This window comes from Octopus bimaculoides, chromosome 14, assembly GCF_046866305.1.
Source record: "Octopus bimaculoides isolate indiv1 chromosome 14, ASM4686630v1, whole genome shotgun sequence".
Lineage (NCBI taxonomy): Eukaryota > Metazoa > Mollusca > Cephalopoda > Octopoda > Octopodidae > Octopus > Octopus bimaculoides.
In genome coordinates this window covers 15,487,274-15,505,288 of record NC_142941.1, presented here as the reverse complement: position 1 = coordinate 15,505,288, position 18,015 = coordinate 15,487,274, and the positions used below count along the sequence as shown (strand labels likewise).

Sequence of the window (18,015 nt, the reverse complement as noted above, 5' to 3'; positions counted from 1 at the left end):
TAAGATAAATACATGACTAATTCAAATTGATGTGAATAAATAAGCATTAAACTCGACAGAGCAATCTGACTGCTAAATGGTTAAGTCAGGGTTTGAAACAACCTAATCAAAGTTTTAATTTAGAATTATGGTGGAAGGATTTAAAATACATCCAAACACATTAACATTGGCAATTTTGTATCTTAGAACCAGAGGCTGTCTTAGGCAGATTACTGTATAAAGTGTTATCAGTAGAAGTTAATTAGTCCTAGAACTAACCTGATCTAGCAAACCTAAAAAAAAAGGTTATCCTGCCTTTTGCATTAACATAGTGGACCCAAGACCACATTATTCAAAGACAGTAAGGTATTATTTGAAGGAAATTTGGCTGTTGTAGCAAGTTGAGACAATGTACTTATTCAATGTGATTGTTCAGTTTGTTGAGGATAACAGCCAAATGTGCTCTAATTGTTGGTATGACTAGAAGAAATGTTTAATAATCCCATCTGTAATGTAACAAAATCCTGTGTCTGGAGTACCCATCTCTAGAGGTGATGATGAAGACAACATTTAGGTACAATTTTCAGAATTTAATATTGTAAACTTTAATATTGTTGACTGTTAATAAAGATCCAAGAAAACTAATGATACTCTGTATTTGCAAAAAATTATCTGTCTGTCTCTCTATCTCTCTCTCTCTCACACACATATGAAAGTCTTTTCTGAAAACATCAGAAGCCTGATCTTGCATACAATGTTATCCCAAATTTCTAAATATTTTTAGTCTTTATTTCATTAGTATGACTATTTGTCGTGTTTATGACAATCAAATAAGTCCACAGCAATTAGTTCAAATCTTCAGACACCTGTTGTAATTATGTTTCATGATTCACCAGCATTATCTTAGTGACACACCATAAAACCTGTTCATTAGTCACCTTAAATAGTCCTGACCACACGCAACCATGCAAAATACATGCACTACCCCATTAGTATAACAATGGTGTCTCAGACTGGATAGATACATACTGTGTGCAGATGTTGACCGGATGTGTTTATATATTAATAATAGAATGGAGAGCAAAACAAGCGACTATCTACAATACTGTAAATATAACACATTTCACCTGTTTCACAACAGAAATAAGAGTATATTTGACGACAGGTGTTATTCCAGATCTTGATAGAAGTTGTTACTTATAATAGAAAATGTACACATTTTAAAAACCATTAACAAAAAAATGTATAGCTGATTAACTCTTCTCATTTATTTTCTTTATGTTTAAGTTATATGTTGTTGTTTGTGAAGGCGCAATGGCCCAGTGGTTAGGGCAGCGGACTCGCGGTCATAGGATTGCGGTTTCAATTCCCAGACCGGGTGTTGTGAGTGTTTATTGAGCGAAAACTCCTAAAGCTCCATGAGGCTCCGACAGGGGATGGTGGCAAACCCTGCTGTACTCTTTCACCACAACTTTCTCTCACTCTTACTTCCTGTTTCTGTTGTGCCTGTATTTCAAAGGGTCAGCCTTGTCACACTGTGTCACGCTGAATATCCCGGAGAACTATGTTAAGGGTACACATGTCTGTGGAGTGCTCAGCCACTTGCACGTTAATTTCACGAGCAGGCTGTTCCGTTGATCGGATCAACTGGAACCCTCGTCGTCGTAAGCGACGGAGTGCCAACAATGTTGTTGTTTAGCCCTAACTGTGCGCTGTTTGAACAGATCTATGATCAGAGACATTCCTGTTATTAATCATAGTTTTTTCTTGTTTTTTTTTTTGTATATTGGAAACTGCACTGCCCAATCTGTACTTTTTTCTTTATTTAAGATGGTAGTGTGTGATGTGAGGGAGATGTGACTGCTATTTCTTACAGGCCAAATAACTGCATAGAAGCTTCTTTGTTGAATCATCTCTAAGCTATTGTATGTTTGTCTCTGTGAGCATGTGTTATATGTGAAGGCATTAAAAAATTCCCAGTTTACTAATTAAATTATTGGAACTTATACAGAGAAAATAAGTTTGAAAAATTGATGCAAAATATATATAAATTACCTTATTTAATGTCTTTCAACATAGTGTGTATAACTTTTTAATAGAAATAAATTAAGGATTTTCAAGATTTTATTTCATTTTTATTGTCTAGTCTTTGAAAGTTGATCATAATAATTTTCGAAAACTTTTACAAATTTCAGATACTGGTAGAATTTGATGGAATAAGTTGGGACAAACGAGAATGGATTAAAATCTATGAAATATGTCAGATTTTCCTTGTGGAGTACTCAGTTGTTTTAGTTCCAAGAGAATTTCCAAACAGATCACCCTCTCAGATGAAATGGCCTGCTCTGGTAAGTTAATGTTATCACATTTTATTCATAATACTTATAACTAATGCATCATTGTAATTCGGTCATAAACTCAATTTTTTTAATCCTTTTTTCACTTTCTTTTCTTGGTACTATTGTACTTAATTCACTTGAGTGGGGAAAAAGAATGGTAGTCTGAGATAAATTTACAGCAGTTTGCTGTAAATGATACTGCCCCTTTGATAATAAATGAAAGTATATATAGTTTGAGGAGAAAAACAATTGGTTTTAAATCTCCGAATGAGAAATAAGTAGTAACAGTACTACAGAGTAAAGTCTATTTGCCAACATAAAGTGGCAGTCCTGATTAGGACAGTGTTACTACCTTTTTAGCTGGCTATTGACACACAACTGCATCCTTAACATTGAACAAGGGAGTTAATGTCCCCACTCACCCTTAAACCGTACCTGTGGACCAATGGTTTCTGGGTTATTTCTCTTCATCAGCACAGGATAACCATTGGCTAAAGCTGACAGCACTAGGCCTTCCTCGAGGTATATAATATTAAAGTGACACACAGTGACTGATCTCATAAGGAGAAAAACAATTAGTTTTAAATCTCTGAGCGAGAAATAAGTAGTAACAGTACTGCAGAGTAAAGTCTTTTTGCCAATGTAAAGTGGCAGTCCTAGCAAATAGACTTAGCTGTGTATTACTGTTACTACTTAATTCTCGCTCAGAGATTTAAAACTAATTGTTTTTCTCTTTATGAGATCAGTGACTGTGTGTCACTTTAAAACTATATACTCCGAGTGAAGTCTAGTGCTGCCATCTCTAGTCAAGGTTATTCTGTGCCAATTAAGAGAAATAACCCAGAAACCATTAGTCTGCAGGTACCGTTTAAGGTTGAGTGGGGACATTAGCTCCCTTGTTCGAGGTATAAGGACGCAATTGTGTGTTGATAGCCAGCTGAAAAAGATGTTTTCCTGGAGCTAAAAAAAGGTAGTAACACCATCCTAATGAGGACTGCCACTTTATGCTGGCAAATAAATGTTACTCTATATAGCTTGTACTTGATTTAAATTGCAATTTGATCTATGGTTTCATCATGGGTAGAAGAATTAGGTAGTCCATCCCTGGCTAATGAATGGCCACTGAACTGAGAAACCTGTTAGGGTAATCTCCTTTATTTTTTTATTTTTTTAAGAGAATGACAAGGTCTATTCATGTCTATTTAAAGTTCTACAATAAAAATCTGAAGGTTAACTACTTCAAATTTACCTTAGATTTTCTGATACACACAGTGTTGTGCGTAAATATTTACTTATTAAACATTGATAGAAATATTAAATATTAGATCACCTTTTCTCTAATTACTAACAAACAATTCACTGTAAATAATTTTATGAATCTTTGAAAATACTCTTTTCTTTTTGCTCATAAAAAGTAAAGATAATGCATTTATTGTTTTATAACTTCAAATTTTTTATATTTTTTACATTTCCCATATTTTAAAATAATATTTGCTAATCTTTATAAAGCAGATTATCTAAAAGAGTAGTTTACAGTAATGGGAAAATTAACATTTTGTTTTCACTTCATTGTATTGTGCAATATATATTATTGATTAAAAAAAAAACAACCCAAGTACAAATATTCAGTTGTATATATATATATATATATATGTATATATATATATATATATATATCCATGCTACCATGGAAGGCAGATGTTAAATGATGATATATATATATATATATATATATATATATATATATATATATATATATATAGATCAGGAATTAAAGCTCCTATTTATTACATTAATAACTTTCTCAAAAGTGTTAGCATTATAAAAGAACTGCAGTGAACCCCAACCTGAAATCAGGTGATAGATTCAGTTAGTTTGGCTCATATGATACTTATCACTGTAACATTAATGTTGTTGTTTTAGCTTCTGGTCAGCTCTGATCAGACAGAGCTATAACCATAAGCGTTCCTGTTAGTATTGTGTCATCTTTTCTCTTCAGTCAGTTTTTCTATATCTAGAACTACATCATTCACTGTATTCTATATTTTAGGTGGTAATTCACTATCTGTCATCAGGTAGGGTGTGACATGAGGGAGATTTAGCTATTATTTCCAGCTGACTGAGTGCGCAAACCAAGGCTCCTTTGGCTCATTGAATCATTGATTTCTTTCCCAGCTGCAAGGCTTCATAGATGTTTAAGGGATCAGAAATGAAATTCATGTGATATTCATATGTTTTTCAAGAACATTAACCCAGCTCTAACGATTCAGCACTCAGCACCATATCATTAATAATGTTTTGCTAAGAATGTTGAAAGCTATGGAGTTCCTTTGCACATGAGACAGTTTCACTGAATTTATGCAGCCATTGTACTCTAAACATAAACCGTTCTGATCACAGCTATTGCTAGGAATAGCTTTAATGCTTCTTTGATATAGCTGCCAAGTTGGCATAGTATTCACTAGATGGCTTTTTATTGCATTTCATTTCAGTATCATTTGATTGATTGATAGAGTTGCAACCTGCAATTAAATCTTCTTTTGCTCTTGATTTTCTCAGTTCAAACAGTGTGTGTGTGTGTGTATTGGATAGATTGTTTCCAATTTGTTATGTATAGTTGTGTTAAAAGACAGTTGTTTTTTTTTTTAAGTTAATGTTGTTTGTCTACTTGTTACAGCTACACATGTATATTACATATGTATATTTGTGCATCATATTTGAGTGTTCATGCATAATACACACATGCACATATACACACACATATACATACATATAAAACATTGTTTTACCTCTGGTTTATCTATGCTGACATGGGTTAGATGAGGCAATATTCTATGGCTGGATGCCATTCCAATTGTCAACTCTCACTAGTTTCCATGCCCAACAAACTACTCAACAGTAAAATATGTCCTGACATTGTCTTGACTTAGTTTTATGCTAAGCATGTAAACATTATAATACAAACTAGCTGACCACGTGCCATCAATAATGACAGTTAATTGTAGTATTTTATATATAAATAAGGTACATAATAATCACACATACAAACATTCACATACTTTCCTCAAGAACACAATGCATCACCTGGTCCAGGAATCAAAACCACAGTCTTACGATCATGAACCCAACACCCTAACCACTAAGCCATACACCTCCACCATCTGTTGTGTAATTTATTAAAACAATTTTTATTTCAATAATATAGTGTAGTCTGTGAATCTGATATATGTATGTGTATGTGTCCACAATCAGTTTTGTGTAAATAAATACTGTGTTAATAACTAAATGCTTGTATATGTTTGCAAATTTAGTGTGTGTGGAATGGAAGTGTACTTTGTATGTTTGAAAGTAAATGTGTTTATCATCATCATTGTCATCATTTAACTTCCATGTTCCATGCTGGCATGGGTTGGATATGTTTATGTATACTTGTGTAAGTGGCAGCAGTAGTGTGTGTATGGTTACATGTTGAAATGAATGGTTAGAGGAGAACGAAAATGATAATGAGAATTATGTTACTGAAAGGCAGCAAAATAATTTAAAACACTAAGTGGCCCATTATGTAACAGGTTGAGTTGGTATTCTCTTTTTTGTCTTAACTTCAATTCAAAATGTCTAATCATTTTCCATCTATTTTATTCTAAGTCTATGATTTTTTTTTACTGCTTAATATCTGAAATTTAAGCTACCTATTACTTGCATTCTCTCTTACCAGCACACATCTAGCTGCCACCACTGTCTCTCACCCGTTGCTCCCTTCCGTTACTGTTTCTTCCATCATACCCCTACTTTGTGTACTTTCTTCTATTCACCAAGATGTATTGGTCATGCAGTCTCAAATGAATAAAGACTAAATTAGTGGGAACTGTTTGGTACTGCAGAGGTCAAGGTAGCTTCACTGGTGCTGGTGCTGTGTTAGCATACACAATGTAAGATGGTTGGCAAATGTGCTGCGACAAAGTAATTTGGGAGAACATTCTAGTTTGCCAAAGCTATGATAACTTCTCTTGCTGGTGTCATAATAAAATGTATCCAGTGAAATTTGTAAAATTTGTAAAGTGGCTATTGTTAGGAAGGACATCCAGCCATAGAAACCAAGCCAAATTGGTATGTATGAGGTATATATAATTCTCTGACTTATCTAAGAGGACAATAACACCAAATAAGAACTGACTCAGCTCATGATGATCTGTCCAACCCATGGCAGCATGGAAAATGGTCATGAAACAATGATGATAAATTTAAGCTGCAATGATACTATGTTCTGTGTTTCAGTACCTTCATCATCATCATTGTCATCATCATCCAGTGTTTTAAATCCAGGTTTTATCCCCGTTAACAGGGGTGGCCAGATCTACCTCAATGCCATAGCAACTGCCCTCACACCATCTTGCTATCTTACCTAATTTTGGGCATTCTCCTTTTTCAGGTGCAGTCCACCCTAACCTTTGGGCTGGGTGGCTGGTGCCCATTCTCCTTTGCTATCATGATACTTTCTTGGAGCTGGATTTTCTACAAGGTGCATGCTCTTGCTTTCTCCCAACCTCAGTTTCTAGGCATGAGCAGTCCCGATACCAAGGTCTCTACCATAATTTTTAAGAAATGTGGTGGAAAACTAACTCAGGAAGGCAGGGACGCTATTCCCTGAGACCCCTTCCGGAGCCCCCCTACCTTATTCTTTGATTTATACTGCTGAAGCAAACTGCCTATCAATTTATTTAGACTAAATCTTCAGAAGTTTTTTGTAGAATTGGAAGAAGTGTGTACTAATTCTTTTCAGCAAATCTTTGTATTGTCTTTTGTGAGAGCTAAGAAATCTTATCTCTCTTCTATTTTATCTTTGATATCATTGTAATCTTTATGAGCCTATCTTACTTGTGTGTTGCAATATTTTTTTTGTTGATCAACTGAATTGAATAATATTTTCCATGCCTGTTGAACAAATATTCATTTGGCCTGTTTATGAGAATAAAACTTTAATTTTCTTTCTAAACAGCAAATAATTGAAACATTTTCAGATTCATTTGTAATGTGCAGTTTACGAATAGTAGACAGTTGGACCATGTAAAAGCATATTTTTAAAGTTTTCTACAAAATTTTCATACCTAGAGTGAAGTTAGACATGTTCTTTCTTCAATTCTGAGTGTTCCTTTTGAACAAGTGTGAATGTACCCTCTCTCTTTACTCTTTTATTCTTTTACTTGTTTTAGTCATTTGACTGTGGCCATGCTGGAGCACCGCCTTTAGTCGACAAAATCGACCCCAGAACTTATTCTTTGTAAGCCTAGTACTTATTCTATCGGTCTCTTTTTGCCGAACTGCTAAGTTACGGGGACGTAAACAAACCAGCATCGGTTGTCAAGCGATGGTGGAGGGACAAACACAGACACACATACATATATACATATATACGATGGGCTTCTTTCAGTTTCCGTCTACCAAATCCACTCGCAAGGCTTTAGTTGGCTCGAGGCTATAGTAGAAGACACTTGCCCAAGGTACCACGCAGTGGGACTGAACCTGGAACCATGTGGTTAGTAAGCAAGCTACTTACCACACAGCCACTTCTGCGCCTAAGTTAAGTACCTTTAACTTTATATTCAGATCTATGGTAAAGATTTGGATTATGCATTTGAGATGTCTCAGTCTGTATACAATTTCTGTTTTTGTTACGTAATCTGCTGACTACTGACAAGCTTGCTTAAGCAAAACCTGATTATAGTTGTTACAAACAACTCAAGAATGGAACATTTATATTGTGACATGCTCTACTTCATAGATTACTATGTAAATATCTTATTTACAAGTATTTCTCCCACCTTCAATCACAATTTGGTTGAATAGTTTGTCTACTAAATTGAAAAACTAATGAGCTTAAAATTTATCCATGGCATTCTTTTACTGATTTAGTTCGCTAATCAGTAAACCTTGAACTTCTTTCCATTTCATAACTGTCTTGCAAACCTGGGCACCAAACTGTTAATCGTTAATTAACAAAGTTAACACTTTCATTAACAGTTTAACTTTTAAGTTAACTCTAAAAATCATTATTGAACTTATTACCTTTTGTTACATTTAACTTCTGTTAACTGAAGTCAACTTGAGTTAACTTCTATTCGATTGATGTTAACAGATTTTATAGTTTTGGCACTTTTTAAAGGTGTTTTTAGGTGGTTTTAGTGCAAAAACTGTTTTCTTTTTTGGGTTTTTTTCCATAATAAAAATTAATGTTAACAGTTTATTGATAATTTCTGTTACATTAGGAAATAAGTAACTGATTAACAGTTATCAGAGTTAACTTTTTGGTTAACAAAGTTAACTTTTCGATTAATGGTGCCCACCTTTGCTGTCTTGTGTATACATATATCTTGTAAATTAATTCTCTACTGTTTTTTTTTATTTATAAAATACTCCAATTTGTAATATGTTAAAGTGAGTCTGGACATTTTTCCTACAATAGTTAAACTAAAGGCTATATTTGATAACTAACTTAAAATTAATATGTACAACCCGTATTTGACTAGTGCTTTTACAAAATGATACTGAAGAATATTCTCAACCAGACAAATATAGGTAAAAATTAGAAATATAGTTCCATAGCTAATTTCCTGTTTTTGGTGCAAAAAGGAATGTCTTAAAAGTACATTGGACCAAAGTAGTGTCATTATTTTCTTAGATTTTATTCCATAGATGTTGCTACTAGTTTCTGACATCAATGTAACTGGCTCTGAATTTGAACTGTTTCCAGGTGATATAAATGGTTAGAAGCTGATAAATTCTCTTGAAGTTAATCACTATTGCCAAAAAGATCTAACCTCAATACTTTGCTGGATTGAATTAAATTAAATTGACTTCAAGTAAAGTTTGATGAACAAAAATAGAGCAAATTGCTTCAAAACTCCGGAAGTTCTTTCAATTTTATTTGAATGTGTTGGAAAATCCTTATTTTGGCTTGCACATTTCTCACAGTTCGTAATTGAAACAAGTATGTGTGTACATGGAGGGGTTTATTTTCATTTTCAATTCAGATATATTATTGGACCTGTTTACTATAGAGACTTATGTACCCTGACAGTAGAAGCAATTTAGAATAAGAATTCATATTAGCCAATCAGAAAAATCTTCCTAACATAGGAAATAATTTGTTTGCTAAAATTCCATGGCATGTGATTTATGATTTTAAATAAGTAAAAATTTACACTTTAATGTAAATTAGAATTTTCTGATTTAATTTTCTTTTTTAAGTGGCAAGTATTGGCAAATGAGTTGTTGGCACTCCGTCGCTTACGACGTCGAGGGTTCCAGTTGATCCGATCAACGGAACAGCCTGCTTGTGAAGTTAACGTGCAAGTGGCTGAGCACTCCACAGACACCTGTACCATTAACATAGTTCTCGGGGATATTCAGCGTGACACATTGTGACAAAGCTGACCCTTTGAATTACAGGCACAACAGAAACAGGAAGTAAGAGTGAGAGAAAGTTGTGGTGGAAGAGTACAGCAGGGTTTGCCACCATCCCGGAGCCTTGTAGAGCTTTAGGTGTTTTCACTCAATAAACACTCACAACGCCCGGTCTGGGAATCGAAACCGCGATCCTATGACCGCGAGTCCGCTGCCCTAACCACTGGGCCATTGCACCTCCACGGCAAATGAGTAAATAACATTGATATCATGTTCTTTGTTTAAAAACCAAGAATCCTTTAAAGTGGAATTTGTTTCATTCAAACCTTACTAAAAGTCATTGTATAGTGTCCATAAGCAAGATATTACTTGCCAAGTTTTCCTAAATGACAACAGGTCCTAATCCTAAATTTTGCTTCTGTAGTTAGTGAAAGAAAAGGCACTCAACTGAAAAAAGAAGAAAATTCCTTCAGTAGAAACAATCTCAAAAATGTCTGCACAAACAAAATGGATATAAAACTGTAAAAAAAAAAATATGGTAGAAAAAATAATAAATAAATTCAACATTCTTAATTTAAATAAATTAATGTAATTACTGTCACAAACATTCATAACAAAATGTTGTCAAAAGGAAATGATAACAGCTTTGGGACACAAGGCAAGTTGTAATTTGCTGATGGTATAAGCTAGTTTTATATTTGTGATGATCCACTGGCTTTACTAACAGTTCTGTTTTGCTCATTGTTTGCTTTTAACGGCTTTAGTCAGTGTACATATGTTAATTTGAAATCAGATAAAACCACTTGAGGTTAAAATCGGAAATATGTTTCATTGAGATATTGTCCATGCCACTATTCTGAATCTATTTTTATATATTATAATATGAACAAACTACAAATTATAATGTTGAAACATAAGTATATCTATGTTGATATTATTATTAATTGAGATCGATTTTACCTTTCATCTTTCTGGGATTGATAAGTACCAGTCATCTACTAGAATCATTTCAATTGACTATATTCTTTCCCTATAAATGAGCTATGGATGGCAGTTCAAATCCTGTCTGGGTCACCTGACTTTCTTCCTTTTGGGAACAAAATATTTTCATAATCATTAAGGCTTTAGTGAATTGCTTTATGGTATTCACTTCAGTATGAGCCTTCAGGATTGATCAAATTAGTATCAGTAATATAATTAGGTTGAATCAATTGATTATATCTACTCATTCCCTATGAATATGCAAAACTGACTCTGGGTTTTGCTAAAAGCTAATCCTTTTCTGAACCGCCAGTATTTATTTCATCATTTGTGGCATGAAGTAAATGAGAGATATCGTTCTGGATAGGAAACTGAACACTCATTGGATAACATTTTCGTCAGTGAATGGTACTATAAGCCAGCAAATCCCTCATTTATTCCACTACTACTGCTACTTACAGTGGTCATATAACCTGCACTACATACTTTACATTTGTCTTTGGCATTTACATCAGTATGGTTACTTTAATTCCTTTAGCAGTATGTACAGTCATGTCTCAGAGTATTGCTATGTTTTGCTGCTTATTTTATTTATACTTCTGTTCTGATTTATAAGTGTTGTCATTACTCAAAGGATTTTACCACCTACTTGATCAAGTCAGTGAATATGTTCCTTGTTCCGAGATTTTAACACTGTCAATCTTTGGAATAAATAAAATAATTATCAGTAATATAATGAAGTTGAGTTAATTGACTATGCTCCTTCCCTATGGAAACAAAATTCCATCTTTGCTCTAAAATTTGACATTTCCAGCTGTATTGAGATAAGTACTAGTCAAGTACTGGAAGTTTATTCAACTTTAAACCCCACATTCAAGTTACCATGAATTTGTAATGCATTATATCTAAATTCTCGAGGTGGATTTCAAGCTTTAAATTCTTGCTGCATGTTGATGTTGTCCTATTTTTTAGATTTCAGTTTTATTGCAAAACAATTGAACAATATTAATATTAAACAGTTTGTAGTGATGACGACTGTATAAGTAAGCACCCTAGTGAGATGCTAATGCAGTCTGGTTTTGATTTCATTTCACATAAATTATCAATGAAACTTAGTAAAATACATAGTTGTCATTTCATCTCATCTCTCTCTTTAATTTTGTGGCCTCATGTTGAGCCCAAGTACTCCAACTCAAAAAAGAAAAAAAGGGAAACAGAAAAATATAATATTCTACAATTCAGCAAAGCCTTGGAAGCTTAAGAACTTCATGCCTAATGAAGAAATCAGCATTATATATTAATGTCTTTACATTCAGTTTCCAGACCGATATTAGTTGAATGCTTTTATGAATTCAGAATTGTTGAAACGGATATTTTACAGCTGAATGCTCTTTGTAATGTTAACTTGGTTGGATATAAAATCTCCAGACATAACCAATATGGTATGGCTTTTCATTAGTTGGTCGGTATATTGTGTATTTGCTATACAAAGGAAGTAGTATTATTGAAGAGTAAGCTGTCTTTTGTGTTTAAATAAGTACAAAGCAACGATAACCAGGCGAATTTATTTTCCTTGAAAGTGGATTTACCTATAATTTTGGTCATCAAGTAGCTAAGTATGTTCAAGGAACACAATAGCACATATTATTATTTATAAAGACCATTTAATCTAAACCACAAGTTGTCTTTTTCCTTTTAAATAACACTTTTGTTTTTTATATCTTTGTGCTCAGAACATCTTTTAAGTTGGTACGGAAATTTGTGAATAAAGTATTTAACTGTCTGGATTCTTTCCTCTATAGACAAATGTACGTTTGACAGTTGTTTTTCTTTCGGCAGTTATCTTTGACTAAATATCTATACCCACATCACTAAATTGTTGTTGGCACTCTGTCGCTTACAACGTCGAGTGTTCCAGTTGATCCGATCAACGGAACATCCTGCTCGTGAAATTAACGTGCAAGTGGCTGAGCACTCCACAGACACGTGTACCGTTAACGTAGTTCTCGGGGATATTCAGCGTGACACAGTGTGACAAGGCTGACCCTTTGAATTACAGGCACAACAGAAACAGGAAGTAAGAGTGAGAGAAAGTTGTGGTGGAAGAGTACAGCAGGGTTCGCCACCACCCCCTGCCGGAGCCTCGTGGAGCTTTAGGTGTTTTCGCTCAATAAACACTCACAACACCCGGTCTGGGAATCGAAACCGCGATCCTATGACCGCGAGTCCGCTGCCCTAACCACTGGGCCATTGCGCCTCCTAACATGACTAAATATCTATACTCACATGTATTTTACTTTTGTCTATTCTATCCAAAAAAGATGGAACTTGGTTATTAAACCTGTACAAGGGAAACAATATTATAACCTGTAAATATCAAAACTAGCTAGACCTAGCCTCTCAAACCTACTCTACAACATCATTTTACAAATTAACATCATCAAACTCTCAAAGCTATGAGATATGCATGATCAATTCAAAACTATGTAAATAAATAAGCATTGCATTTGACGAAGTAATCTGAATGCTGAAGGGCTAAAATGAAAGTTGGGGCAATGTGCCTACTTATTTAAAGATAAGCAAAGTGGCAGCCGTAATATTGTTAAATCAAATATTGGAATATTGTTATAACATCATTTAAATACACAATATTCAAGATATTTTGATTAGAAACAGTTTTTGCATATTGTTTAATGCTGAAAAATCATTCCATGCAACAAAAGTATTAGGCATAGAAATGGTCCATCATCATTATTTTAATGTCTACTTTTCAATGCTTGCATGGGTCAGATGGAATTTACTGAGGCAGATTTTCTACGGCTGGATGCTCTTCCTTATGTCAACCCTTACCTGCTTCTGAGTAAGTTAATATTTCCCCTTGTCTTGAGATCACATGTTTGCTGTGAATAAATGACGTTCATTTACAACAATCATGTGTAGTTAAGTGAAGGAGACACAAACATACACACTACCTCATATACATACACATATATATATGATAAGCTTCTTTCAGTTTCCATCTACCGATTCTACTCACAAGGCTTTGGTCAGCTCAGAACCACTCATTAGAATTGAACCTGAATTTATGTAGTCGGGATACAAATTTCTTAACCACACAGCCATACCTGCGCCTATTGAAAGACGTGTTTAATATTTTTTTCCTTTGTTCAAATGAAGGAAGAACATTGTATGTAGGTTACTCTTGACCTAAATACTATCATTTCCTGTAGTGTTTCAAGTTAATATCAGCTTTAACACCATTCAGGCTTTGATCATAGGGTGCTTTTACTCATAAATAGATTACAGGTATAGAAATAATGGGTATCGGAATTATTTCTCTTAACAAAAAAGGCTTCTAAATCATGAGAATTCAAAGAAGGTTGCTGAAAAATAGATGAGTAAAATAACAGGATTATATAACAATGATGGAAAAGAACATTATTTTAATTTATAAACCAATATCAATCAGTGGTATTTGTTTTTATTTTATCTTTTAAATCATGTATGTAAATTAATCCGCTAGCCTCAAGGACTAGTTATGGTAATCTGGTATTCTACTACTCTCCATTGCAATAGAATTCTGCTTAATTGCGATAACATCCATATATACCTTTTCCTAACACGCAGGTGAAGTGAGGCACAGAATAAAATGAATTTCTCTAAAATACAACAAAACCCTTGCAGTGAATTTGAATTCTAGGCATCTGAATTTATAGTCTAAAATATCTAGTTAGCCAGTTTTGCTTCTAAACCTTTAAAACACATCAATTATTCCTTAAATATTTTTATATGATAACCATAAGTGTAACTATAGTGTGAATATATACAAATATATATTCACAAAATATATTTCATGCTTTCTCCACCAATAGTTTAATGAACTGGTATTCATCATTCCCTCTAGTACCCTGACACAAAACAACTGTACTTGAGCTAGATGCCTTTACATAAGGCAAGCTCTCTAAGAAAAAAGAAAATGATTGGGGTTGAAGCAATAAATTCTGAATAAAATATGAAATATAATGTACTAGATCCCACAGCAGGACAGAAAAGGAAGACAAAACATTAAATGTAATAAATGAAGTGGCATGAATAATACTATAGCGTTCTTAAATTGTGGAGCTAACACAAAGAATAATTCAGGAGATTCTTGTTTAATGTCAAGAGTTCACTATGTACTTGATATCAAGGAGAAAAAAATGTGAGTTATGAATATCTGTAAGATACAAGATATACGAGCACAGTATGAAAACAGTGTGAGTGAAGAGAGGAAGTAGGTATTTTCCTTTTCAAATGAGTTCTGCCTCCTACAAGCAATTGAGATAAGTTCTCAATGGCCCTTCATAGTCAGTACAAACTGTCCTGGACTCTAAATAACTGTCTCCATGTATAGTGCTGTGTACTTAGAATGTTCTGTACTTCAACCCCATAAATACAAAAGTTAAATTCGAGTTTTCAGCTGAGAACCTTCAAATTTATCTTTCACTTGTTTCAGTCATTGGACTACGGCTATGCTGGGGCACCACCTTGAAGAATTTTTAGTCAAATGAATTACCCGCAGTACTTATATTTTATTAAACCTGGCACTTGTTCTATCGGTCTCTTTTGCTGAACTGCTAAGTTATGGGGATGTAAACACACACAGAAACACACGCATGCGCACACACACACACACACACACACACACAATGGGCTTCTTTCAGATTCCATCTACCAAATCCATTCTCAAGGCTTTGGTCAGGCTGTGGCTATAATAGAAGACACTTGCCCAATGTTGTCACACATTGGGACTGAACCTGGAACCATGTGGTTGAGAAGCAAACTTTTTATCACACAGCCATGTCTGCGTATCTTTGAGTTTTTACCCCTATCTTCTGCAGGCTTGATATTCATATTGTGGTGTAGTCAATTTAATTGATCAAAGTATATATCTGGTGTGTATTTTATAAACACTTGGAGAAGTTTGAATTGGAAACATAAAACACACAACTAAATATACTTCAAGTCATTTAATCTGGCACTGTACTATTTCTGCCACTCTCCACTTTACCTAAACTAAATATTGATTTATTTTAGCTAGACACAGTACTAACTTTTGTATGGGAAAAATGCAGCTGATTAAATCTGTCCCACTCACTACATTACTGATAATTTAATAAAGGCAAAGTTAGCCAGATGAGGATTGAAATTAGATTGCAAAGGATGAAATTGAATGTTGTAATACATCTGGACTGATGATCTATGCAACTCACTGCTCTTTTAAACTAAATATTAAAGATTTTGATTATAAATATTGTGCATTTGAAATCTCTGAAGATTATAAATATAAAACGCTCTACTACAATGTTAGTTGGAGGCTTAGGTCAAAGCAAACCATCGCTGAACAGAATTCTAATTAGCATGTAATTAAAAACAAAATTATTTACAGTTTATTAGTTTCGAATACTAAAACTGTTCTTCTGTTATGTTATTGGTGGATGCACAATGTTGGCAATAGGAAGCTATCCAGATGTAAAATCTCAGCCAAAACCAATAAGCAAAATAGCAGAACTTAAAACACTACTACTACTGCATTAGCAGAAATGGCGAATATCATGCTGATGCTGTGTATAGTAGAGCTGGTATCCAGTAGGAGTAACGGCTGCATATTATCAACCACTTTCACTGTTCATTTCTGTTATTTATCTCCAGGTAAGCTAGAATTGATATAGGAGTAATAATCAAGACTTGAAAGGTAGGCAGAGATGATATGATCTGATGGAAAGACTGCTACATATTAAAGGTGTTGGCTTTTAATATACACAAGTATTAAAGATAGATGACTTTATTTGTAGGATCATAGAATGAAAGAAGGTAATCTGTCCTGGCTTAAAATATGCTACACACATAGAGACAGATAAAAATAAAAAAGACCTGGTGAAAGAGTAGCTCCATTGGATCTCAGAAAAATGAAGCTTTTTCTAACGAGATGATATAAGGCTGTAACAGAGAAGAATAATGTTATACTACATACATACATACTTATTCAACCCCCGCTAGGATAGTAAATAAATACAAAATCAATGAAAATAATAAGGATGCATGAAGTTAATACTAATGATTGTTCAAATCGGTGAACAGTGGAGTAGATTAGTAACTAAGTGGCTATTTGAGTATTTGTATACTGATCAGGTGCAGTAATAACTAAACTTTATCAGATTAAAATGTTTAATATTGATTTTCAGCTTAAAATATAATATATGAAATAATATGTGCAATAATATCATTCTTGGAGTATGTGAAGTATTGAAAGGCAAGATGATAATTACATTCGAGAGAAATTGGCAGATTTACCTTATTTTATGCTTCACTAGGTGCCAAAATTTTATTACATATTCTTACTTTTTTTTTTTTTTTGATTTAATGAGATATCTTTGGATGAAAAGGTACTCTGGTTTTTATAACCCTTATTTGTATAAACCCTAACTTTTTTTGGCGGGGGGGGGGGGGTTAAATCTCTTAATTCATTGATAAAGCTACATAATATAAATAAATAATTTGATATTTTTGACATGGAACAATGTATGCTAGAGGTGTACATGAATGTGAGGAGGGAAAGAAAGTGCTGCTCAATTAATTTCTTCATCTCTGGTGGCCTTAGCATTATCAAGTTTCCTGAAAGAAGATTTGCATTAGGAGGATGCGAGAGTAAATTGCTTTTGGGAGTTGTGATTGAAAGGTTTTCCATTTGTGTGCAGGTGTGAGTGCGTGCATGTGTGTCAAAGCCAACATTTCACAGATCTTATTCAAATATTACAAGCCTTAGCATCCTTCTGTCTTATTGTATATTGTTACACTCAGTCTTTCCATTCTAAGACTTATAGATTTCTCACCTGATTTTCTCAAGTCAATCAAAGAGGAACTTGCATTCTTCAGTATCTAGTTACAATGTTCTTTACCCTCTCTCTCTAATATACATGAACACACACACACACACATATATATGAATACATTTCTATCTATTTTATATATTGATCCATCTTTGTTTGCTGTGTGTGTGTGTGTGCATGTGTCACTCTAATAAGATTGGATTCCCTTTGAAATAGTCTCACCTTTCTGTGTTACCTTATTCTCTATCTTTTTTTGTGAATATGCAATATTTGTGTTTGTGCATGTTTGCATTTGTGAGCATGCACACACAATATGTATTCAAATTTTTGCATTATGTGTGGAAAAGTTTTTTTTTTTTTTTTTGTAATGTTTAATTAAGTGAAATTTTTATTTTCTAATCTCTGTTCAGTATTAAAAATTTTTACTTTTTATTGTGGCTCCTTGA

At 33.8% G+C, this 18,015-nt stretch overlaps 1 protein-coding gene across 4 annotated transcripts in view; it reads left to right on the top strand.

Annotated features, from left to right (window-relative positions):
- LOC106875029 (jumonji domain-containing protein 1C) overlaps positions 1–18,015 on the top strand; it is a 354,655-nt gene that overhangs the window by 42,650 nt on the left and 293,990 nt on the right. For all 4 annotated transcript variants that reach the window (XM_089362407.1, XM_089362406.1, XM_089362405.1 and 1 more), the window contains exon 2: positions 2,175–2,327. In XM_089362407.1, the coding sequence (XP_089218533.1) occupies positions 2,175–2,327 (153 nt within the window). The remainder of the gene's footprint in view (positions 1–2,174; positions 2,328–18,015) is intronic.